We start from the raw sequence: 26,259 nt of genomic DNA, 5'->3' as shown, positions 1-26,259 counted from the left end.
CCAACGCAGAGCCTACGGCGTAGGGTACGCGGCGACGTGCACCGTACGTAGGCTACGTTTAACGAGGAACCATATTATTCAGGCTTCACACGTGTCATTTGTTTACTTTTTTTTCCAGGATTCCAATTGGCTAGCATGACTTTACGCTTCTCGTTACACTGCCCCCTGCAGGTTTGGATGCTCATAGCACCTTAACAGCATATTTATGCGGGTTTGTGTAAACAAGGATATTTTTCAAAACGTAGAGGGGGAAATATCTGTTTTTGTAAATACCCGGCTATGTGTAAACGTGGCCTGAATGTCCGCTGATATGCAGATGATACGCTACCGACCCTTGAGCTCAAACGAAACTGTTGAAAATGTCGTTCATCTTTTTGCTCTGAAAACTTCGAAGATTAACTTTAATCTTTTCTAAACGGAACCTCTGAATACAGATGTTTTGTAAAAAACTAAACAAAGGAGAAACATCAACCTGTTTTTCTTTTAGTTTATTCATGCAACTTTCATCACAATTTAAACTTACATTCACCACAGGAACAACAACTGATGCACTGTCGCCAGGGTTACCCAGTGCACCTTTCAGAACAGAAACACGACCAGAACCAGTTGGAGCCCAAACTGACTTTTTTTTTCTTCTTCTATAATCCAATATGGCCACTGACAATTATTTAATTTAATTGATACTGATGTGAACACTGATGCACAGTAACACAGTAAACTGCATGTAACAGATGGACGTCACCACGGCGATGCTGCCTGTCAGTTTCAGAAATGAAACCTTCAGATCAGAACTTCATGCTGGGGGGGGTCATATTATTCTACATTATTCTCCACAGACTCTGTATTGATGATGGTCCTACGTCTTGGCGCCTCCTAGTGGCTGGTGACCAGACATGTTGTATTTCTTTTTTTTCTGCACAATTTCCTCGGTTTTGGAGTAGGTGGTTCCGTCCATCTTTTAAAAGCAGTCAAAGATACTAATAACCAGGATACAAAAATGTAAAAAGTACAAAATGACAATTTTTTTAGAAATCAACACACTGTTAAAAACCTTCTTTTTTTTTTTTTTCCTCTTTTCAGGCCGGGGGAGGGGGGTGCTATGACATCTTTTCCATCGGCCTCTCACGTCTTCTGGAAGGACAAGGTCCTGGATGTTTAAATGTCCTGCTGGACTGATGTCTTGCAGTGCCTCCCAGGGGTCAAATACAGCCTTTCAAATTAAAAGCCATTGATGTTTACATTTCAGATCCGATACCTTTTTGGCATTTGACCCTCAACCAGCTCATTACTGTTCATGTTCTACTTCAAGTTTCAAAACAAAGAGTACAGAATAAAGAGAGACTTTTATGGTGAATGTGTAAATACGGAGCATGTGCATACATCCATGAAGGAGGTGGGGTCAGAGTGTTTACTTTCTGGAGGAGGCGTGGCTTTGAGTTTTGCTACTTCACGGCTACTACTGTTTAAGTTAGCACCATCACATAGAATTTAATTAAATATAACTGAACTCGGTTCAAACGGGTACAATTAGTTTATGTAAAAGACATGGAAGAACAGGACAACTGCACTGTTGCTAGCATAATCAGCTAGTCGTATTGGTTTAGCATGTGGCTTAGTTAGCTAGTCATATTGGCTAGCATATGGCTTAGCTAGCTACTCACCCTGGTTGGCCTGTGGCTAACTTGGCTAGTCATGTTGGTTAGTGTTGGCTTAGTTAGCTACTGACTCTGGTTAGCATATGGCTAACTTGGCTAGTAATGTTGTTTAGCATGTGGTTTAGTTAGCTACTCACCCCGGGTTAGCATGTGGCTAACTTGGCTAGTCATGTTGGTTAGTGTGTGGCTTAGTTAGCTACTCACCCCTGGTTAGCATGTGGCTAACTTGGTTAGTCATGTTGGTTAGTGTGTGGCTTAGTTAGCTACTCACCCCGGGTTAGCATGTGGCTAACTTGGCTACTCACGCTGGTTACCGTGTGGCAAACAAAGCTAGTCATGTTGGTTAACATTAGGCCAACTCACATTGGGCCAGCTCTACTGTTCGTTAGCATCCAGCCAACTTAGTTGCGGTTTAGCGTAATACTATCTAAAGAGCAATGTTTTGATTTAAATCAACAGCTAAGCTTCAAGTTGAATAACAAGGTCAAATTAGTTTTGATTTTGCATAGTAGACGTTAGGGTTAGAAGGTAGCTGGCCAACCAACCATTTACTAGCAGTCTGGTATGTCAGTCGTTGCATCATGTGGAACCTCCACCATGTTAGCGACAGTGCAGTTGACTGTTTGTGTTCCAGCTGCAAACAATCACCAGCAGCTCAGAGAGCCGGTCTGGTGGTTCGTTCTGGTCTCGTGAAGAAACGGGCCGTGGTCGCGTCATTCAGGGTCCAGACAGCTGGAGGGACGTGGATTTTTTCCGGTTGGAGGAGGGTTTGTATATGTTGACCAGCTGGTTCTAGTTGAAGGTCAGGGGTGTTGAAGGGTTCAGATGTGATGTTAGAACTACAGTTATGGTTAATGATGTAGAAAAGGTTGATGCTAGCTTTAAGGACAGTTCTTGGCTTAGATATGAATGGTAGCTAAAGACCTACAGATGGAGGACGTACAAGGTCGTTTATGGTTTGTAACCAGGTCTCCTCGGTATTTTGTCAGACGGACGTATCAGCCCCGTTTCCATTGAGCAGTTTGGTACGGTCCAGTACAGTATTTTGTGCGTTTCTATTAGAAAATGGTCCTATTCAACCATACCGTACCATTTTTGGGCTCCAGTTGTTTGTAGGTTCCATAGAAAAATGGCACGGTACGGTAAATCAGAGCTACTGGCGTCACATGATACAATCTGTTGATTGGCGGACAGAAAAGTCACTACCCACAACAAAAGCACGTGCAAAACCAGCGCGAGCAATCTTCTCTCAAACAACGAGGCAAGGATTGTGCATACGAAGTACCAAAAGCCAAGCATAACAAAAATGTGCTGCTGGACCACCTCCATTGTTGCTGTTGGTAGCGTCTCCATGGTAGCTTTGCTTTCGATGTCATCGCAATACTATGACGCCACACCAGGCTTTTGGTCTACTCAGGCCTAGGCGGTCTGATTGCAGTGGAAATGCTCACCTGAATTGACTGGACCATTCTAAACCGTACTGAAGTGTACCAGACCGTACCAAACCGCTCAGGGGAAACGAGCCAAAAGAGACAACTTCCTGTATTAAGACAGGGATGTAATATTGGATCTTCCTCCTGGGGGCGCCACAATCCTCTGAGTAGAACGGCGAGGTATGTGGTCGTCAATCTGAGTACCTGGACAGAAAAAGAACTCTTTACCATAGGAGACGCACCCAGAATGCACCCCTGCAGAGGTGTCAAAAGTATTCACATTCATGACTCAGGTAGAAGTATAGATACTAGAGTTTAAAAATACTCCTGTAGAAGTTGAAGTATCAACAAGTTTTTTACTCAAGTAAAAGTATAAAAGTACTGGTTTCAAAACTACTTAAAGTATAAAAGTAAAAGTAATGTAAGGGGGAAAAAAGCCATTAAGGACAAAAGCCATTTAAAATGAATGCATCTTAGTATAATGCAAATATATTAAAGAAGCATATATGTGTACTATTGAGCATTAACATGTGTTTCAGAGAGCAGGAGATATGATGACTAGTTGCCTATAAGTATTGTAATGGTGCAAAAAGTCAAACTTCAGAGGCATGTTATCATTTATCCTAACCTTTATTGGAATGTACATCCAAGTTTAGTTGCAGGAATCTGAGGGAACGGATGTAAGAACAAAACTGGACAAGAACATCCTTCATTGTGCCACAACCACAACCAAATTCACAATTTAACTGGATAGTTTTTTTTTAAAGGCCAAAATGAAATAGATTAACAGGGCTGTTTTTAAAATGTAAGGAGTAAAAAGTACAGATAATTGTGTGAAAATGTAAGAAGTAAAAGTAAAAAGTCATCTGAAAAATAATTACTCCAGTGAAGTATAGATAACCGAAATTTCTACTTAAGTAAGGTAACGAAGTATTTGTACTTCGTTACTTGACACCTCTGCACCCCTGTGGCAATAATCACAACAAACTCACTAAATTATAGATTTGGAAGACTGCGTACCTGCCAGTGTGAATCCTGACTGGTGGAGGTTTCGAGGGCCGGTCATGGTCTTGGGACAGCCGGGACCTCGAGTAGTTGGAGTGGGCGGGACGGACTTGGTCATACTGATGACGTCATGGACCGGACCATCGTAGTTTCCACGGGGGACACCGCGGGCCTCGGCCATCTGGGGAGATGACAACGATCTAAGTAAGACTGAAGCTGATTATTGGGATCATGTGATCTGTTCTCGGGGTCCATGAACTCTCTGGTTAGATCTGGTTGAGGAGTGGATTTGATGGTGTTACATAGAGGCCACGTCCAGCTTGCTAAACTTTGTGTTTCCAGATGTTCCTCGACTCTGAGAGCTGGAACCAAGTCGGTCTCCATGTAAAATTATATAAAGCCTTTATGCATCTATGCATAAATAAGGGCTGATTTAGTTGTTTTATTGCCAGTCTGAGGTGTTGCTGGGTAGCTGTCATCACTTTAGCTGCTTCCTTTCAGCTGACGGCAGCAGAACTCTGTCTGGTTCTGGTTCGCTCTGAAAGGGTCTGAACATGAAGGCTGCTACTTAACTTAGATGTCTACGCTGTAAATAAAGACCAATCACAGCATGATAATTCTTATTTTTAGGATATAATGTCGTTGACGTCAACGCTGTCAGGATCAGTTTGTTTCTGTGTTAATGCTGGCGACTTGGAATGATGACAGTTTATTTCTATGTCCTTTGTGATGTTTGACTCGTCACATTCGTTGTCCTAGTTCAACTCAGCTCTGCGCAGTGAGCAGAAACTGTAGCAGAGCTCCCCGACCATCACTAATAGTCAACGCTGGCGCCTCAGGCGTTCACATGACAGTGTATTTTTTTAATGACATGCCAAACGACACCCGTGGGAGTTGTGATGGGTTCATGTGCGCGATATGTATGCGGCAGGTATCTTCCAGGCCTAGCTGGACTGCTAGGCAACAGGTAGCCAACCCGCACTACGCTGCGGTCGGAGTTCGGTCAGAGAACCACCAGTCCTCGTTTCAAACGTTGTTTTTGGGAGCGATATCTAAAGCGATGGTGGATGGACCAGCGGACAGCCTCGTCTAAGCCGGACATTCTTAGATAGACTGATGTTGACGCCCCGGAATCACGGCTCCACACTGATTCGTCAGAAACCTGTGATGACATCACAGAGGGGATTTCCAGTTCTTTTCATCATGGTGATGTTACTGGTTCCGTTCCCGGCTAAAGCCTGAATTAAGGTTCAACCCAACGCAGAGCACACGCCGTCGCCGTGACGCCGTCGTGAACCCTTCGGACTTCTCCGTCACTCCATTTCGCTGCGGTGTACCCCCCGCGACCGCTAATTCGCGATCTCTTCCTGAATGGTTTATCCGACTTTTTCCGGTCACAGTGAATCAAAGAGATAAGGACAACTATTGTGCAAAAAAACTAAACAAAAGAAATCACACATACACAAAGAAAAGAGCGCTGAAAGTTCACGGCTGCTTCAAACCAGAAACCGGAAATGCGTTGCTACCAACCGAACCAATCACAGCCCTCTCCGTCTGCGTGTGGTCTGCGTCGCCTTGACGCGTAGTTACAATTTTCGGGAGGTGCACGTCAGTGACGGCGTGTGGTACGCATCGACGCGTACCACACGCCGTAGGCACGGCGCCGTTTTGACGCAGAACCATAACTCAAGCTTAAGTTACCGGTTTTGTAACTGGTTCCGTTACTGAATTTATTAATGGGTCCGCCACTGGCTTCGTTAGCAGTTTTGTTGCCGGCTTCGTGAACTGATTCTGTTACTGGCTTCGTTACCGGTTCCGTTACTGGTTAAGTTACTGGTTCCATCTCTTGCTTCTTTATTGGTTCCATTACTGAATCTGTTACTGGCTTTGTTACTGGTTCAGTTACTGGTTCCGTCACTGATTCTGTTACTGGCTTTGTTACTGGTTCTGTTACTGGTAACGTCATAGATACTCTATACAGAAGATAGCGCATTACCGTTACTGCCAATGGTATGAAATGGTATCCACTTCCTGTCTCCTAAGTGGGCGTGGTCGCCCACCCAGTACAAGATCATCGGATCAGTCTAATATTTTTTTCCCTTCCAAAAAGACTTAAATAATAACAATAACAGTATTATTAGGCAAAGAAGCAAGTTTTATTTTAGTTTTAAACTTCATTTCATCCGATGGGAAAACGACTTTGGCAGTTCTGCAGTGACCAACGACTCTGAGCAGAGCTATGTATTATTATTATATTATATTATTAGCTATGAGAGCCAAATCTTGCGAGAGTGTGTTGCTCAGACAGAGACAAGTCTCAAACAAAGTTAATTTTCTGCTAATCTGTCGGTCTGAAAATTGCCATTTTGGTGTCAGAATGTTCAGAAGGTTTGTGGCTTTTGAAAAATGGGTCCTATATTTACTTAGGTAACTGTGGGGCGAAGGAATTGGTAATAATCTGTGCTCACGTTCACTTTTCCCATAGGACTCAATAAACTCAGGAGCTGCTGTTAGTCTCCTAAAGGGGCGGTGGGGAAACCCACGTGACACAGATACAGGAAACACAAGCGTAGTGGGCTGTCTCGTTTATTGAACGTCTCTGGTTACGTCTCTTGCTTCATTACCTGTTCAGTTACTGATTCCATCACTGGTTCAGTTACTGGTTCCGTCTATTGCTTCTTTATTGGTTTCATTACTGAATACGTTACTGGCTTCCTTACTTGTTCTGTCACTGGTTCTGTTACTGGCTTTGTTACTGGTTCTGTTACTGGTTACCTCTCTTGCTTCATTACCTGTTCAGTTACTGATTCCATCACTGGTTCCGTTACTGGCTTCGTTACCGGTTTTGTTACTGGTTTCTTTACTGGTTCTGTTACCTTGCTGCGAGCTTTGATCCTCTTGTAGACGGTGTCGGGGAAAGCCTTTCTCGGAACAAATCGTCCCGAACCTTCGGTCACGTTGAGTTTTCCGTCCTCCAGAACAATCCGACCACCGCTCATCACCACCGACGGGACACCTCGAAACTCCAAACCCTCCAGGATGTTCACTTCTACGGTCTGAAAACACGGCGATGATGATCAGCCATGACTTTTTGGATAAAAGACAATAAGATCAGCAGACGTCGTGTTACCAGATTGTGAGTCTTCGCAGAGACAGTTCGCGTCTCTTTTGGGTTCCAGATAACGATGTCGGCATCAGAACCTACAGCAATCCGTCCTGAGCAAAACAGAATATGGATAATCACAGATTATACTTGAGTCTCTTCGTTCATAAATGACACTCTGTGATGTCATACCTTTGCGGGGGTAAATGTTGAACAGTTTTGCAGCATTGGTGCTCGTTACTGCGACAAACTCGTTCTCATCCATCTTCCCCGTAGACTGCAGACAAACACAAGACCAGATGAAAAGACAGGCAGGGTTATCCAGGCAGTGACATCCCACCATCCAGGTTACTTATAGTTCCTCTACTAAAGCAATATATTTATGTATAATTTGGGGCGTGGTCTTTTGATTGGCAGCTGACTTAACCCATGGCTAAGTGTCATGAGATTGGCTACTTAATTCTCCAGACTAGCAAAAGATCTTTTTTTATCTACGTTTTAGTACGTTTCCACTTGATGCATCCTCAATAAAATGGGCGGATCAAGTACACATCTGGGAATTTTTAGACCAGACTAGATGAAATGTGGACTTGAGAATTGGAAAAGTACTTTGGCTGCAGATGATGAAGTTACACAAGTACACAATAAAACAAGTACAGACAAGTACACATACTGAGAAACAGCCCTAAACTAGGTGATAACATAATCATGAGTGCCTCTGCATTAAAGCGACACTACGTAACTTTTCCACCTTAATATCATATTTCCAGAGTCATTGTGATGGTACATCAACTTCCAACAGGTTTAATGAACCTCTGTCATGGTCTGAGGGGTCTGTATCGCCTTCACTGGCACTATGTAACTTTGAGGAGCATGGTAGGAACCCTGCCACACTAAAAACCTACAAATCTTTACGGCTTTGACTGCTTTACGGCATACGTCACTTCCCCCTCCTTCCCGATTCGCAGTCGAGACGAAAATGGGCGGGGCTTGGAGCAGAAGCTGGTAACCCGTTGCTGCGTTGTAGCTGCAGCAGCTCCACACAACAGACGTGGGGAAATGGTTTAACTTTTCACCGGTTTCCTGCTCAGAGGCAGAACCACGGAGGCCAAGTAACTGATATAACAGAGTAAAAGAGTGAAAGAGTCGTCGGCTCGCTTGGATCGCGGCTGTAACGACCAAACACCTTCCACACAGTAAAGCCTGAATTATGGTTCTGCGTTAAATCGACGCAGACCTATGGCGTAGGGTACGTGGCGACGCGCAACGTACGGTGCGTGTCGCCGCGTACCCTACGTCGTAGGCTCTTCAGATAAAACTAGTTTGTTGAGGAAAGAATATTAACTCTTATTTGTAGCTGCAGAGGAAAAAAATAATCTCACGAGGAAAACAAAAATATTGCTCACGCCTCGGAGCCTCTTCAACATAAAATAGCAGTCAGAAAAAAGAAAAGAGAAGTAAGAGTAATACAAAACATGTACTGTATGTTGTACTATTATACTAATTTATTGAAACACATGGCGAGTCAAACATTTACCAAAGCAGCTGCCAAACACTCCTAAACAAGGTAGCCTAAGACGTGGGTTGTGCAGAACTGCGGCAGTAAATCCTTTCTAAAGAGTGGCGCTCCGACGAGGAGCTCCATTCTTCAGTAGGGATTTCATATGGATCCAGACCGTTAATAATCATTATTTTCTCCATATACCGCTCCCTGGCTTCCTTGTTTAAGGTATCCCGGTAAATTCCAGTTCCTTTCCAGCAGTTTAACATCTTTTTTTTTGCGTTCCGTCTGTTCACTTGGTGAAACAGAAAAGCGTCCCGTCTTCTCTCAAAACAAATGCACGCGACGGGACGGGAGTTTTCCGGCAGTACGCGCTGGTGCTCATGGGAAATGTAGTGTTCTTTCTGGTAAAGCACTACCGCTTTTGTCCAAAAGATGCCGCCAAACTCAGAAAAGCTGAAAGTTACGTTGTGCTGCTTTAAAGGGTTTACGGCCAATCAAATTTAATGGCAAACTTCATATGATTGTTGTGGAAAGAATTAAGAAGTTTGAAACTAAGTGGCCAGTATTCTTCTTCTTCTTCGTCTTCGTCTTATTATTATTCTTTTGATTCCAAACATTCTGTAAAATAAACTTCATGGTCACTGATCTCACCACAGCTCTGTCCCACACCACTGACAGCCTCTCCTCCACGCCGGTGGTTCCCTCCGGGATCAAAGTGAAGTCGTCTTTGCCGACAGCCTTCTGTGCTGTGGAGAAGCTGGCCTGAGCGCTGGAGGTCACCTGCAGGTCTCCGCTGAAAAGACCAGCACCGGTTAGACGAGCACCGGTTAGACGTCCACATGGCTCAAATAGGGGGGGCAAGAGATGCTGGACGCTAACCCCGCTAACAGATGCTGGACGCTAACCCCGCTAACAGATGCTGGACGCTAACCCCGCTAACAGATGCTGGACGCTAACCCCGCTAACAGATGTTGGATGCTAACCCCGCTAACAGATGCTGGATGCTAACCCCGCTAACAGATGCTGGATGCTAACCCTGCTAACAGATGCTGGACGCTAACCCCGCTAACAGATGTTGGATGCTAACGCCACTAAAAGATGTTGGATGCTAACCCCGCTAAAAGATGTTGGATGCTAACCCCGCTAACAGATGCTGGACGCTAACCCCGCTAACAGATGTTGGCTGCTAACCCCGCTAACAGATGTTGGATGCTAACCCCGCTAAAAGATGCTGGATGCTAACCCCGCTAAAAGATGCTGGACGCTAACCTCGCTAACAGATGTTGGATGCTAACCCCGCTAACAGATGCTGGATGCTAACCTCATGAAGAGATGCTGGATGCTATCCTCGTCAAAAGACAGAAGACACTAACACTGCTAACATGACCTGGACGCTATCCCTGCTAACAGACTGGACGCATTCTTTGCTGACAAAGGCTGGAGGCCTACATGCTAAAAGTTGCTAACCGTGCTCACAGATGCTGGACACCAACCTTGCTACCAGATGCGGGACGCTAACCCCATTAACAGACCTTAAACTCTAACTAACAGACACTAACAACTTACCATGCTAACAGGGAGGTCAGGTACGCCGGAGTGGACGGGTCGGGGTTGAGGGGTGGGCTCATGACCAAGGCAGCTGCCGTGGCCCAGTCTTTGGACCAATAGTCCGAGCCGTCGATGGCAAGACCAGCTGTGACTGGTTCCCCGTACACAACCATACCTGTGGAAAGACCAGAGATGTTTCTAAATTAGAACATTTAAGTTCTTCACAGTGAAGAACAAAATACTCCTTGTCACCCCAAAGGGATTTTTGCATGCAATTTGCATGTTTATAAAGTCAGAATCTCTTTCTGTCATAAATGTTACATTTCGAACTCAAAAGCTCCCAATTCTTTTTCTTTTAACAAAACTATGACCCGAATGTCATCTAGTTGGTGAATAACTAGTTTAGCTTGACTTTTATCTTTAGACTAAAACATCTTTAAACTACACACTTCTGATAACTTTACAGATCGTTTGAATTAAGAATTTCGGAATTCTCCCTCCCAAAGTAACATGTTGTAGTTCGATTGTAACAGAGTTGTATTTTCTTTCAAATGGCCTTAATGCACTGTCATGGTAGCTCAGCTAGCCTCAGCAAAACTTTTACTTTCAAATATGAAAATGTATAAATTACATTTACCTTCATTTTAGATTAAAGCTCCTATTGAAGCATTGATCAAACATACTGGCAACACACAAGCGTGCACAAATGATTATTGGAGCAGGGAAAGATCCAGTTGGGTCAGCCCTGGAAGAAGTTAGCTCAAGGGGAGCTAATTAAAATACCTAACCAGCAGGCTAAAGATGGTCTGAGGGAGGATTTTGACTTTATTGTTGAGGGTGAAAACAGAAAGTGCATTGTTGCAGGATGTTATATGTAGGCAGCTTGAGCACTGTGGCTGTAGCCGCTTTGGTGCTGCACAGACAGCCGCCGGCGACGGCCTTCGCTGCACCAGACAAGCGCCAGTCAAGGTGAAACCTGGAGTTCTGGATAAGTGTGTCGGCTACTGCTGTCAGGATTTCAGGCCCTTAAAATCAGACATGCTATATGCTAATAGCGGTAACAGATGCTAGGATGTTAACCACGCTAAGAGAACCCAGCTCCTGCCTTGGGTCCTTTATGGGAGAGTGTTTAGTTCGCTGCATAGCTACATACGCAAACGTGTAGTGAGGGCAGAAGAACGCTAATAGCGCTAACAGATGCTAGGACGGTAACCCAGCTAAGAGATGCTATACCCTAATAGCGGTAAAAGATGCTAGGATGCTAACCACACTAAGAGATGCTATACGCTAATAGCGCTAACAGATGCTAGGACAGTAACCACGCTAAGAGATGCTATACCCTAATAGCGGTAAAAGATGCTTTATGCTAATAGCACTAACAGATGCTAGGATGCTAACCACGCTAAGAGATGCTATACACTAATAGCGCTAACAGATGCTAGGACGGTAACCACTCTAAGAGAAGCCAGCTCCTGCCTTGGGTCCTTTATGGGAGAGTGTTTAGTTCGCTGCATAGCTACATACGCAAACGTGTAGTAAGGGCAGAAGAACGCTAATAGCGCTAACAGATGCTATGATGGTAACAACGGGCAAACGAGTGATTATGTACATTCACTGACTGAATATTATGAAAGTAAAATATATATTTCTCGCTAGAAATGTAATCAAAACGCATTTTTTTATTTTTATTCACTAAAAAATAAGAAATGTCCGCCATGTTTTTTTTTTGATTCAGTCCGCAAATGACGACGAAAAGCATTCTGGGAAATTTTTCTAGCCCTCGGTCAGCTAGGGTGCATCCGAAAACCCTCAATCCGTAGGGACAGATTCATAGCCACTACCCTCGTTTTGTCCACTACCACTAGGTGAAAAGAGGAATTGGGACACCACTACCCTCACGGGAACGCGCAAAATGTAGGGGTAGTGATGAAAAGTAGGGGTAGGGGGAGTATTGGGACAGGGCCTAAACCTGCAGTGACAACGATGATGATGATGATGATGATGATGATGATTACTTCACCTTTCTTCCTGGCTTTGGCGATGACGTCAGCAGCAGATTTGCTCATCACCTTGGTGATGTAGAGCGGGCAGTTGGCCTGTTTAGCGATGGTGATGGCCCGATACACCGCCTCCGTCTCCACCTGGAACACAACACACACACGCACCGACACACCGCGGTAAAACACAGCGGGATGCTCCCGTCAATGGATGTAGATGACAGGTGTAACCGTGGCAACCGAGAACTCTGTGTGGGGTCGGGAGGCAGTGACCTTCCCGCTGCAGCCTCCGTGCCAAAAAAAGGTTTTCATGAAGATTCAGACGGTAAAGAGCTTCAAAGAACATATTTGAAACATCTGCCGTATGACGAGGACTATTGATTATCAGTGGACTGCACCTTTGGGTTGGGTAAGTATTGATTATCAGTGGACCCAACCTTTGGGTTGGATAACTATTGATTATCAGTCGACCGCACCTTTGTGTTGGATAACTATTGATTATCAGTGGACCGAGCCTTCACACGGTAAAGAGCTTCAAAGAACATATTTGTAACATCTGCTGTCCGACGAGGACGTTCCTGAGTGTTTGTGCGTCTGCTTCAGCAAACAAGTCGGCCTCAGTGCCTTAAGCCGGGCAGACACTGTGCGATTATCGGCTCGTTTTGAGCCGATTTTCCAGTCAGTCAGTCGTGCGACTTTTTTTTGATCGGGCCCGATTTTGACCCAATCGTTGCTCGTGCCTCGTGCAGTATACGTGGGGTAACGACGAGAGATTAACACCTCACGACGAGCTCCCGATCACAAATCGTGAGGTTGCAAGAAAATCAAGCGGGTTTGAAATCCTGGTCTCTCCTCGTGAAGGAATCGCACATTTGAAGCAGCTACGACCCGATTTGCCTCATCCTTTCGCAGAGAGCATGCGCAATCTCTGATGTCAAAAACTATTATTTGTAGTTTAAGTGTTGCAAATTCACATTACAAATCATGTTTTAATAGCAAAAAAAAGACCGCATTTCCACGTATGATGCGGGTCGCCGCGTACCCTGCGCCGTAGGCTCTGCGTTGGTGTAACGCGGAACCATAAATCAGCCTTTAGTGTGTGCTCTGTCTGCTGTTCGGAACACCTTTTTTCTCTTCTCATTTTGTTGGGATGCCGGGTCCCTCCGCCGAGACACAACTTTTGCAGTATGCGTTCTTTGTTGTGTCTAAAAATGATGCGCAGTGCCCACCCAATCAGAAACGGTACAGATATTTTGGGATTCTTTTAATATATTTTAATATATATATATTAAAAGAAACCCCTGCCCCAAAACCGGCCTCGACTTCCAGTACAGAGGTCCGACGAGAGGATTATAATCGTATAGTGTGAGCAGACGGAGCATCAGAGCATCGGGTCGTACAGTGTGAGAACATAAATCGTGGGCTGTGAACTTTTGAACTCCGCGATCTAGTCGTGCAGTGTGAGATGGGGCAGTCTCATACGATTTCAAATATCGCACAGTGTATGCCCGGCTTTAGACAACGCAGAGCGTTCAAAGAAAAACAAAAAACGCAGGATGAACTCTCCCGCCACCGTTACCTCTTCGGGGTGAGATAAAACATGTCCTTCAGGTCCAGTGATGCCAAGACTCAGGAGTTTCTTCTGCTCCTGAAACACAAACCAGTTTACAACAGTTTCAAAGGCGTAATAACCACAGAAAACCAACCAGAACCAGTTCAAACCAGTTCACGTTCTGAATTCATGCATGAATGCAGAAGCAAAGGAAGCTGCGGCTGCTGTCTCATTGGTCGGGCTGTATTACCTCATCAATGATGTCAGCATTCTCAGCGTGAACCTGAGCGATGGCTCCGAGATCCCGCAGGATAGTGAAGGCCTCGTAGAGCTGGGAATGCCGGGACAGGAAGTAAACAGACGGTAAACACACGTTAGGTCACCACAGGGGTTTACTGCCAAGCGAGATAAGAGCGTCGGTGGCGGGGTTTGTTAAACAACCCACGATTTACGTTCTCAGTGAAAACGGGAACTGCTACCTTCCCAGTAAAACTTCCACCTTAAAGGAGCATGAGGATCCTTTTAAGAAATGAGACTCTCTAGCGCCACCCTTCGCCACGACGGCCGTTGGGGGTACTGCAGCCAACAGTGAAGCCGGCACGGGAGAACGGGGAGAACGTGCATGCAGCGTCATGTGACGTCACATCTGCAGGACAGCGCGGGAAATTCGGGACCGAATTGCAGCACATTTTGCAGCACACAGCCTGTTCAAGGCAACGGAGAGATACACTAGAGGGCTCGTTCTTTTTGGTTTGGAACGCTTCATCTGACATTATTACTAGAAAACTTAAAATGTATACAGATTTTTTTCATAAATCCTGCCTCAATCCTGCCTCAAGCTCATTTAACCTGAACTCAGAACAAAAAAGTGTCCTTTCAGCAAAAAAGAAACAAAAACAGCTGGAATATGAACTTTCCGATGGTCTTTGAACTAACCGTGGAGGATTAGATCCTCAGACATCAAGATGAAAAAAAAACAGATCAGGTAGGAATGGGCGATATTTTACCGTTCACGATATACCGTCCAAAAAATTCTCCACGGTAAGAATTTGTCATCTCACGGTAAAAATGATAAAAAGAAAGAAAGAAATGAGCCAAAAAGAAATGAGCCAGAAAGAAAGAAAGAAAGAAAGAAAGAAAGAAAGAAAGAAAGAAAGAAAGAAAGAAAGAAAGAAAGAAAGAAAGAAAGAAAGAAAGAAAGAAAGAAAGAAAGAAAGAAAGAAAGAAAGAAAGAAAGAAAGAAAGAAAGAAAGAAAGAAAGAAAGAAAGAAAGAAAGAAAGAAAGAAAGAAAGAAAGAAAGAAAGAAAGAAAGAAAGAAAGAAAGAAAGAAAGAAAGAAGGATAAATTCCCGTTGATACGTGTTTGTGTAACAAACATGGCGGATCTGAGTCATTCCAGTTTTGCAGTACAGGTGTAACTCATTTAATTGTTTTTTATCAATTCAACTTAATTAGTGTAGTTTAGTAGCCCCCCCCCCAACCAATATCAAAGGAATAATCAATAATACTAATCAACGACAAACACATGGACGACGACGTGACGCCCACCTGAGAGTCGGAGCTCTGGTATTTGTCTTTGTAGGCCATGAAGAAGAGGAAGGAGTTCACACCTGAAACACAGAAGCACAGGTGGAGCTCAGCACCGGGTTCAGGTTCAATGATCAGTTCTGTATTCTACCATCAATGGTGATCAGTATTGAACGAAACTGGAGGACCAGACCATCATCCTGGCAGATTAATCATGACTGGGTATTGATTATCAGGGGACCACACCTTTGTGGAAGTATTGATATTCAGTGGACCGGACCTTTGTATTGGATAAGTATTGATAATCAGTGGACAGCAGAGGTGTCAAGTAACAAAGTACAAATACTTCGTTATCTTACTTAAGTACAAATTTTGGTTATCTATACTTCACTGGAGTAATTATTTTTCAGACGACTTTTTACTTTTACTCCTTACATTTTAAAAACAGCCTCGTTACTCTATTTCATTTCGGCCTTTAATAAAAACTATCCAGTTAAATTGCTCCATCCGGATAGAGTGAAGTTGATACTTCAACTTCTACAGGAGTATTTTTAAACTCTAGTATCTATACTTCTACCTGAGTAATGAATGTGAATACTGAAGACACCTCTGGTGGACAGCACCTTTGGGTTGGGTAAGTATTGATTATCAGCTGACCTTTGTGATGGCTAAACTTGACCTTCATCTTTGTAGATCAGTCATTGATTATGAGTGGACCCTGCCCTCGTGTTGGGTGATATTGATTAACTCAGGCTGGCCTGGAACTCTGTCTTGGGAAGATATAGGTGATGGTGGCCTGAACTCTGATCTTTGATGATTATTTATTGATTATTGGTAGATGCGACCACTGTGTTCAGCAGACTTTTGTAATCACTGGACTGGATTTTTGTCTTTGATGATTTGTCATTGATTATTAGTGGACCGGCGTTGGGATGGTGGTCTGGGCCTTAGTCTCAGATTTTGATACATGGACAGGAAGTGTGGGCTGACCTTTGTGATAAGAGGTCAAGACCTCCATCTTTTAATGACTATTTATTAGTGATGCACCGATTGTTCGGTAACCGAAATTGTTCGGCCGAAAATGGCAAGAAAACACTTTCGGTGTTCGGTGGAATAAGTGGGAAAAAAAACGAACAATTAATAACGGCGTTGTAATATAAATAGACTGGCCGCTCCGTAACTGTTGCGCCAACATAAATCGTTGGCCAACCAAAAACTAACCACATAAGAATTTAACTAACATTCACCAGCAGGTGGAACCAAAACACCATAAATCAATCTATTACAGGTGCGTTTAGATGAGGAAATCAAACGTGGAAGAGCGTGGAGTGAAGTGGTGCGGTGCAAACATGTCAGCAGTGTGGAAGTATTTTAGAGTGGCAAATAATAATACGAGAATGGCTGTTGGCAATGAATGTTCTGCTCAAATATCTAGAGGGGGCACATCTGCAAAGTCTGTCAGCTACAAGTTTGATTTATCATTTGAAATGATAAAAAACCCTGAGCGCTTTAATGCATTTTTATTGTTTTAAGGCCTATGTTACAATGTTCAGTCAGTTAAGCCTAACGTAAGCTCAAAGATGGCCAAAAAATGTATTTTGCTAATTTATTTATTTTAAGTTATTGTTCTTTGCTGGTATAATGTCTGCTGGAATATTTAAGAAATGCTGGGAAATTAAAAAATGTTCAGTTTTTTATGTTCAACAAATGTTTTCTACCTTGTAATTTTGTAAAAGATTTTTTTCTTTGAAAAGCATGCCTAAATCAAATTTATTTGATTTATGCAATGGTGAAAAAATTGGCAAAATAAATGAAAAACTGCGAAGAAACATGTTCGGTATTGTTCGGTATTCGGCCAAGTGTTTATTATTATTTTCGGTTTCGGCCACAAATTTTCATTTCGGTGCATCACTACTATTTATTGATATGATATTGATAACCTAGCCTCTGATTTGGGTGAGTATTGATAAGTATTCTGTGGGTTTGACCTTCGTCCTTGACGAGCGTCTCCAGCTCCTCGTACAGCCCTTCATGCCAGCGAGTGATGTCCATGTGCAGGGAGAAGTCGCAGCACGCCATCTTCTCTCCCATCTCCCTCCACTGATCAAACGCTGACAGCAAACTAGTTCCTGGTTCCACCAGCACATGATCGACTGCGGAAACAACCAGAGACGACATTATTGAGCCTCACCTGCAGCCCGGTGGGTCAGTATTGATGGATTATGGACATTGGCTGACTGATGGTGGTGGTTCCTCCGGACAGCGCCGCTCTGGTTCCCTGGTAGAAGTCGTCGGCTGGTTTCTGGCCTTTCTGCGGGGCATGCAGGCTGGTGTTGCCGTCGATTCCTCCAGGAATCACCAGCTGACCGTAGGCGTCTATGGTTTTCACATTGGGCGGGACAATCAGGTTCTCGCCGATCTGCCTGTCAGGACATGACAGGAGGTTTGATGATGTCAGCTGAAGGCCAGGGGTGAAAACTGAGCCACAGAGGCTCAAACAGAACTGGATCAACGACCATAAAGGATTTACTTGATGATCCCGTCTTCAACGTAGATGTCAGCGTAGAAGGACTGGTCGTCGTTGACGATCTTTCCTCCCTTGATGATCACCCGGTCACCCTGGAAACAGAGAGGATGCTGGGAAAATTAAAAAGGGACTCTGATCTGTGTACGACTGGCTGTAGCTACCAGGAGGGGGAGCGTTAGGCAGGTCCAGAGCAGGATTGGTTTCAGTAGCGATGCTTGAAATGAAGATATTTGGACAGATTTGATCAATATTATGGTGCTGTGCTGCACGAGGAAAACGCAAATTCAAGGCGACTCGCTAAATAAGTCAGGTTGACTAATGTCTATTTTGCTGAGGCTAGCTGAACTTGCCGAAGTAATCTATTTTTCTATTTAAGAGAAAAACGAATCATGTGGTGAACCAATAAAATTCCACGGGGAAAAAAATTCTTACTTAGAAATTTACAAGAAATTCCGTCACCAACTCGCAACTTTGTGAGCTAAAAGTTTTAAATTTGACGTATTTGCATGAAAAACCTCAGTGCTCATAAACGTATAGATTTGCAAGCAGAAACTCAACATTTTCCACTTTATAAATTACAATTTCATTTACAATTCTCAAATTTGAAAAAGCTAACTAAGAATAGATGTAGATGGCTTCAAATTTACCAAAAAAAAACAAAAACAAAGACAAATTTGCAACAGAAAACTCAAAACATGTCTAATAAAATGTGTAAAAGAAATTCCGACTTCGTGAATCAATAACTTTGCTCGCCGAAATCATAATTTCCAACTTCATTAACTTGCTAAACTGTAAAATGCCCCAAAAAAATAAAAAATTAAAAATCTGGTTTCTTACTTTCAAAAACTCAGGGAGAAAAAAAAACAGAAGTTGACTTTCCTAACTTGAAATTTGTACTTTTTTTTAAACCTTCATTTTACCAGGGAAACGTTTGAATTTTAATTTACAAACAAGACTGGACTTTTCTGATTTATTAATTTACAATCATTCAGGATTAAACCCAGGATTCCATAGTTCATAAATATTCACATAAAAATCCCAATGTAGGCTAATAAACGTAAATTTGTGAAGGAAAAGTCTGAATTTGTTTCTGTATTTTACAGTTTCTGTATTTATTCCATTTGATCTTATTAAATGTCTTCTTGCTGCCATCATCCTAAATCCATCTATTGAATTTAATTATTGGGTTCATTCATCTGCACAAGTCTTGCTGACCAGATGTTTTCATCTGCGGATCATTGTTTAAACCGAGCTTTAAAACATCCGAACATCTTAAAGGTCAGGAGATAAATCCGTCCTTGAAAGGACCGCTCCCAGAACAAGCCCGAGCACAGCCGGCTCGGCTCGGGCCGGCTCGGTTCTGGGTGGTTTCCCTGCAGCCATGTCTGCTCGCACCGGTGATTGACAGGTGGATCTGCAGCATCAGCACCAGCACCAGTACCAGGGATGGATGCTCGGTTCGGCTCGGACCTACCGCGGGTCTGCCGCTGCTCTTCTTGGGCTGGAACGACATCCTTATATCGGCTTGTTATCGGCCTATTGATCCGCTCACATTCACGCAAACACCAGCTATTGTTACCGTCACCGCTCACGTCACGCGTCCGATGACACACACAGACAGAGCTTCCGGTGCGGTTCTTCAAAATAAAAGCTGCGATGATGTACTTCACTTAGGGGACCTATTATGAAAAACACGTTTTTTCTTGCTTTAACATACAGGACTGTCTCAGAAAATTAGAATATTGTGATTTTCTGTAATGCAATTACAAAAACAAAAATGTCATACATTCTGGATTCATTACAAATCAACTGAAATATTGCAAGCCTTTTATTATTTTAATATGGCTGATCATGGCTTACAGATTAAGAAAACTCAAATATCCTATCTCAAAAAATTTGAATATTCTTGGTAAGCTATAGCTATAGCTATAGCTATAATCAGCAATATTAAAATAATAAAAGGCTTGCAATATTTCAGTTGATTTGTAATGAATCCAGAATGTATGACATTTTTGTTTTTTTTAATTGCATTACAGAAAATAAAGGACTTTATCACAATATTCAAATTTTCTGAGACAGTCCTGTATATAAAGTGGTCTCCCCTCAGCCTGCCAACTCAAAGAAGGAGGAAAGCAACCAAATTCTGCAGTGTCTGTACAGCTGCCCGGATGATGGTTTTATAGTGTCCCCTCTTGTCCTGTACCTGTATGTGTTTTTGTTTTGCACTCGTATTGTTACCTGTTTTGTATTTTAAAAAAAATCATAGCCAAACATCAGTTGAAAGACGTCTGCATTGATTGATGATTTGATTAAAAACGTACCTCCAAATAACTTTAAAAGCAGTGCAGGTATAACGTTACAGCTTAATGTCCCCATGCAAAATTAGTCATACGTAAACATCCTTTAAGCATGAAGTTTGCATCAGTTGACGGGTAGAAAATGCAAACCCGTTTAGAGGTAAACGTGAGGTAATCAGACAGTTTGGAGGATTGAACTCCAGAACCCTGATTGTCAAGCGTTGACAAACTCAGTGTGGGTCCATTGTGTCACAGTGGAAACACTACACCCATCACAAGTGGAGAAAGGTTCAACTGGTCATGTGTTAGCACCAAACTCAGACATTCTGACCTCGGGGTCTAAGCACACTAGTAGAAAAAGTTTCCGTTCATCTACTGACCACTAGGGTCTGGAGCCAACAGTGAGTTCATCTCCATTCACCTCCAACTTTACAGCAGAAATAGACATAGGTCCTATTGCAAGTATTCACCAGCAGCTCCTCCAACATGGATCAGCTGATGGATTCAGGGCAAATCATTTCAGGATCCTTCCAAGTGGAAGTCTGCTGTTGCCCGGAGTACACCTGCCCGGAGTACACCTGCCCGTAGCCTTGAGCTGCTAACCTGGTAGCAGAGGCCTGATGTACCATGAGCAGCAATTCCTCATCTGGGCCCAGTCGTTCAAAGGTAATATGATTGGATTTTGGATAATGGATTGGATGAAATCTTGGAAATGGGTTGTTCAAAACCAAAAACGGATTCCGAGATCAGATTAGATCACGTAGTCCAATCTTGGTTTTGATCTGGATCAAACCCTCAGTTTGGGTTGTTCAAAACATTTTAGCAGGATCGAGATAACTTTGATCCAAAAAAAAAAAAAAAAAACAGGATTATTCTGATCCCAGCAGTTTCGGCAGATTTCAGGAACAAAATTCATCGTATAATAAACATACACTTATGTATTGATATTTTTTAACCTAGTTTTCAAACCATACAGTTGACATTTTATACCACTTTGCATCACAGGCCAGTAATGTATAAATTAAATAATCCACTCAATAGCTGTCAAAATCAAAGACAAGAGTATTCAATTTAGAGCACTCATGATCAGGATTTGGTCATCTTGAGAATTTGGATTTGGACCAGACTGATCCAATCCCACTTTGTTTTGGGCAACTGGGATAAAACTGAGACTGATTACGTGATCCTGGATAACAAAAATAGGGATTTCAAAATCAGAATAGTTTTTATCCAGATTATACCTTTTGAACAGCTGGACCCTGTTGCTACCAAAACATCTGTAGCAAGAATAGATGGATGGATTTGATGAAGATGAAAGTACCGTAGTTAGCATGATAGGCTACTATGAGCTTAGCTAAAATCATTCTCCAGAAACCTGTGGATGATGTCACAGATGGGATGTTCAATTATTTTATACAATCTATAGTTTTTCCTCACATCTCCCAAATTCTCCGAACCCAGTAAGAATGGAGAGGTAAGTCTTCATGTCTACTTAGTCGGTTTAAGTAAATGTACCCTCCTTGTTTAATTAAATCACTGTCAAGTTTTTTAAGCATTTATTTTCACTTTAACTTTATATTCTGCAGCTGCTCTTCAAACTCAAAGAGGGTTTTCAGATAGTTTAAAACTGAATCTGAGCTTTTAGGTAGGTTGATGGCACTTTATTTTGAAAGGAAACCTAGGAAGTGCATATCAATGTGCTTTGTGATTGGTTTTAAGCTTCACACAGGTCCTGAGGGTGGGGTTTGGGTGGGGGCACTGAGAGGACTAGAGCTTCCTCTCATTCCTCGGGTTTGTTCCTCCTCGTCTCCTTAATCCCTATAAAAAGGAAGCATCAGCGTTTCCTTTGTGGAAGTCTTTCTGGGGCAAAATGATGACGGCTGAATATGTTTGTCTGAAGAGCAGGATGAGGTCCCCTATAAATGTCTTAGTTGGTCTGGAACACGCCCACCTTAGTTCAGCTACAACACGTAAGCAGTTTTAGCTTAGTTGGCTTAGCTTATGCTAACCTATGAAGCTAATTAATGTGTTTTTATGTTCATTTTGATGTAATCGGTCCAAACATCCTCATTTCAAGCGTCATTGCTGAAACGACAGCTGAACTGAAATTTTGTATTTAGAACAAATATTATAAAATTCTTCATTTTTAGTCATGAATTTGCAAAACTCTTGCAAAATTCTTAGCTTATAACATTAGGTGCAACTTTATTCTCTCATATTTGCAAAAAAAACCTTAAACGTGCACATTTCTAAGAAAAACCTTTTTGGATCACAACACGGACGGCCGCTAATTTCAGTCCTTCGCAGTGAAACACTTAAACTTTCATATTTAACTGGCTACAGATGAAGACGAATGGGCAGCGGCAGGGGCGAAAATCCCGTTTCATAGTTGGGGGGGACAATAAACAGTAACATTTTAGAGAATAAATCCAGGGGGGGGACAAGGAATAAAAGTTTTAGCCTTCCTTTAATACAGCATTTTGACATTTCCATCTCTATCTCGCAAACAGGCAGAAGACCTTTCTTAGAGTAATAGTCTAGACGGATTTCAGAAAAAATGCCTTTTATAAGAAGTAAGGAGCATTTATGGGTACAAGTCGGGAACCGGCCTACCTTACATATTTCAAGGGTGCTGAGTCCAAAAAAAACGGTACCCGAGTGAAATTTTGAGTTTTTGACCTTCTAATTTGCATATTAAAATGGCCGCCAAATTGCCCATCTTGCACAGTTATTGGACCATTTCCTCCTATTTTTTTTTGTAAGTAGGCAATCAAGATGAGGAAATTAAGTTTCTAGATCGATAGTCAAGGGTCAAACAAGGATATAGTGGAGGCTCAGTGCCTTTTTTATGTATATATATATGCAAAATACCAACTTTTAAGGTGAAATTAAGTATTATTTGTGTCATTTTTAAGGCCGACATAAATATTAAATAAAAGTTACTCTGAAATTTTCCCTGTTGATATGACATATGATGTACACCATATTATATGATAACAAAGAAAAAAATCCATTGCAAGTTGTCTGGGATTTCACGTTTTCACTCACTCACTCATCTTCTCCCGCTTTATCCGTTCCCGGGTCGGGGGGGCAGCAGCCTCAGCAGGGATGCTCAGACTTCCTTCACCCCAGACACTTCCTCCAGCTCCTCCGAGGGGAGTCCGAGGCGTTCCCAGGCCAGCCGAGACACATAATCTCTCCAGCATGTCCTGGGTCTTCCCCGGGGTCTCCTCCCGGTGGGACATGCCTGGAACACCTCCCTAGGGAGGCGTCCAGGAGGCATCCGGTACAGATGCCCAAGCCACCTCAGCTGACTCCTCTCAATGTGGAGGAGCAGCGGCTCGACTCCGAGCTCCTCCCAGGTGACCGAACTCCTCACCCTATCTCTAAGGGAGCGTCCAGCCACCCTGCGGAGGAAACTCATCTCGGCCGCTTGTATCCGCGATCTTGTCCTTTCGGTCACTACCCAAAGTTCATGACCATAGGTGAGGGTAGGGGCGTAGATTGACCGGTAAATCGAGAGCTTCGCCTTTCGACTCAGCTCCCTCTTCACCACAACGGTCCGGTACATCAACCGCATAACTGCGGACGCTGCACCGATCCGTCTGTCAATCTCCCGCTCCATTGTTCCCTCACTCGTGAACAAGATCCCGAGATACTTGAACTCCTCCACCTGAGGCAGGACTTCTCCACCCACCCGGAGAAGGCATGCCACCCTTTCCCGATGGACAACCATGGCCTCGGTTTTGGAGGTGCTGATTCTCATCCCTGCCGCGTTGCACTCGGCCTCAAACCGCCCCGATTTCACGTTTTTTTTTTGTTTTTTTTTTGCAAATTAAGCATTTGTTCTCTAAATTCTCTAAAAACCCAGGTAATAGGGAAAATATTCAAAAAGAGACCACCATGAAACGTACCAAGTTGAATATTTAGATCAGTACATAATATGGTCAGTCCCATCGCTGAGGACCCTTTGCCTGAGGTGAATTAACAGCAAAGAGGATCGTAACAGTTTCACACGCTTTGGTACCTATAGCCACCTGCAGCCACCTATAGCCACCTGCAGCCACCTATAGCCACCTGCAGCCACCTGCAGCCACCTATAGCCAACTGCAGCCACCTATAGCCAACTGCTGCCACCTATAGCCACCTGCAGCCACCTATAGCCAAATGCCGAAAATCGGGGCTGTTATGCACTGCAATGTGTACATGTCAGAGTGATGACCAATGTCCTTGTTTAAATGTGGAGTTGTAGTCCTCAAGCATACCAAGGCAATGGGTAACCAAAGAACTTGGAAAAGGACTGCAGAATGAAATACTAATCAAAATGAAATTCCAAAGACAAATGGCACACAAGCAAACTAGAAAGGTATACAAACAATTTACCAAAACAAGTGACCTATGGAACTTACAGAAGAAGACAGATGAAAGCAAAGAAATTCAGCTAGAAACATGAAAGAAAATATACAGAAACAAGATCTGATCTGTAGAACTGTTCAAGGGAAGTTTCATGTTTTTTTTTCCCTATTCACTTAAATTTTTCGATGTTTGAATTAAGAGCATTATGCTTTGTTTGCATAAAAAAATGAATTCTCAGACAACTTGCAATGGTGTTTTTCTTAATTATTATGTAATATGGAATACATCACATATCATATACACACTGGGAACATTTAAGAGTGATATTGACTGAATATTTATGTCGGCCTTAAAAATGACACAAATAACGCTTAATTTCACCTTAAAAGTTGGTATTTTGCATATATATATATATATACATAAAAAGGCACTGAGCCTCTACTATATCCTTGTTCTGACCCTAGACTATAGATCTAGACACTGAATTCATCATCTTTGAATGCCTACTTACAAAAAAACTTGGGGAAAATGGTCCAACGACTGAGCAAGACAGGCAGTTTGGCCATTTTGATATGCAAATTAGAAGGTCAAAAACTCAAAATTTTGCTCGGGTACCGTTTTTTTTGGATTCAGCACCCTTGAAATATGTAAAGTAGGCTGGTTCCCGACTTGTACCCATAAATGCTCCTTACATTCACTTTTTGGGTACATCCCGTCTAGTCTATAATACAAAACAATGGTATTAGGTGGAAGGTGGCAATAATACAGCACATCTGACATAATACACTGCAAAAACCCACAATCTTAACAAGAATATTTGTCTTATTTCTAGTTAAAATGTCTCATTTTTAGTTAAAAAAAATCTCATTACACTTAAAACAAGACTCATCACTGGAAAAAAACAACAATTTTCACCTGTTTCAAGTAGATTTTCACTTAAAATAAGTAGAAAAATCTGCCAGTGGAACAAGATTGTTTTGCTTAGAAGATAAATCTTGTCCCACTGGCAGATTTTTCTACTTATTTCAAGTGAAAATCTACTTGAAACAGGTGAAAATTGTTGTTTTTTTCCAGTGATGAGTCTTGTTTTAAGTGTAATGAGATTTTACTGTTTATTATTATTTTCGATTTCGGTTTCGGCCACAAATTTTCATTTTGCTGCATCACTACTAAATACTACTGCATTGTTCCAAAATTATTAATTCTGTCTCAAATTATTTTAGGGGGGGACAGCTTTAATAATGGGGGGGACTTGTCCCCCCTGTCCCCCCCGGGATTTTCGGCCCTGGGCAGCGGGACCTCAAGGCTGTAAGGACCTCTTACTCCCGTCCAGGAACCATCCAGCTGGAACCGGTCCAGATTAAACCCTTCTGACCTCGGATTCTGAATAGAATCAGTAAATGTCTGAGAATCATTAATTTGGATTTAGATTTAGATGAAAATCATTATCTCCACCTCTGTCTTGCCGTGGTTTTCCCGTCCGGAAGGAAACACCACCGTGGCTCCCCTCCTCGCCGTGTCTGCCCCATCTCCACCTTCGGCTCTGGTCCGGGCGGCGTGGCGGCGCTGCGTCTGGGGGCTGAACGACTCAAAGTTCAGGGTTTTGTTCTCAAACGCTCCCTCCACGTTGCAGAACATCCCCCCGTACTTCATCCGAGGGCGCGGCGAGTCCGAACCGAGCCGGGACAGGAGAGACGAGCAGTCATCGTCCTGAGAGAACCTCTTCTCAGACATCCTGGAGAGATGTGATGTGAA

The 26,259-nt window shown here is 42.9% G+C and overlaps 1 protein-coding gene across 2 annotated transcripts; it reads right to left on the bottom strand.

The window, feature by feature from the left end:
* Positions 1-481: 481 nt before the first annotated feature.
* Positions 482-26,259, bottom strand: dpysl4 (dihydropyrimidinase like 4). Of its 2 annotated transcripts, none has more exons than XM_061707596.1 (15): positions 25,960-26,259; positions 17,855-17,943; positions 17,563-17,747; positions 17,313-17,477; positions 15,346-15,407; positions 14,048-14,128; positions 13,825-13,893; positions 12,269-12,389; positions 10,267-10,423; positions 9,352-9,493; positions 7,389-7,473; positions 7,224-7,309; positions 6,970-7,149; positions 4,109-4,274; positions 482-3,292 (listed from the first exon to the last, which is right to left on the bottom strand). In XM_061707596.1, exons 1-15 carry the CDS (start codon positions 26,236-26,238, stop codon positions 3,201-3,203), a joined length of 1,959 nt encoding a protein of 652 aa, XP_061563580.1. In that variant the 5' UTR covers positions 26,239-26,259; the 3' UTR covers positions 482-3,200. The 2 variants fall into 2 exon arrangements, with proteins under 2 accessions (XP_061563580.1, XP_061563581.1); XM_061707597.1 differs by lacking the exon at positions 25,960-26,259 and adding an exon at positions 19,326-19,459 and having other exon boundaries at positions 483-3,292.

The sequence above is a fragment of the Cololabis saira genome, chromosome 19 (assembly GCF_033807715.1).
Source record: "Cololabis saira isolate AMF1-May2022 chromosome 19, fColSai1.1, whole genome shotgun sequence".
Classification (NCBI taxonomy): Eukaryota; Metazoa; Chordata; class Actinopteri; order Beloniformes; family Belonidae; genus Cololabis; species Cololabis saira.
Note: the sequence above shows the minus strand (reverse complement) of the source record. Positions and strands in the feature narration are given on the sequence as shown.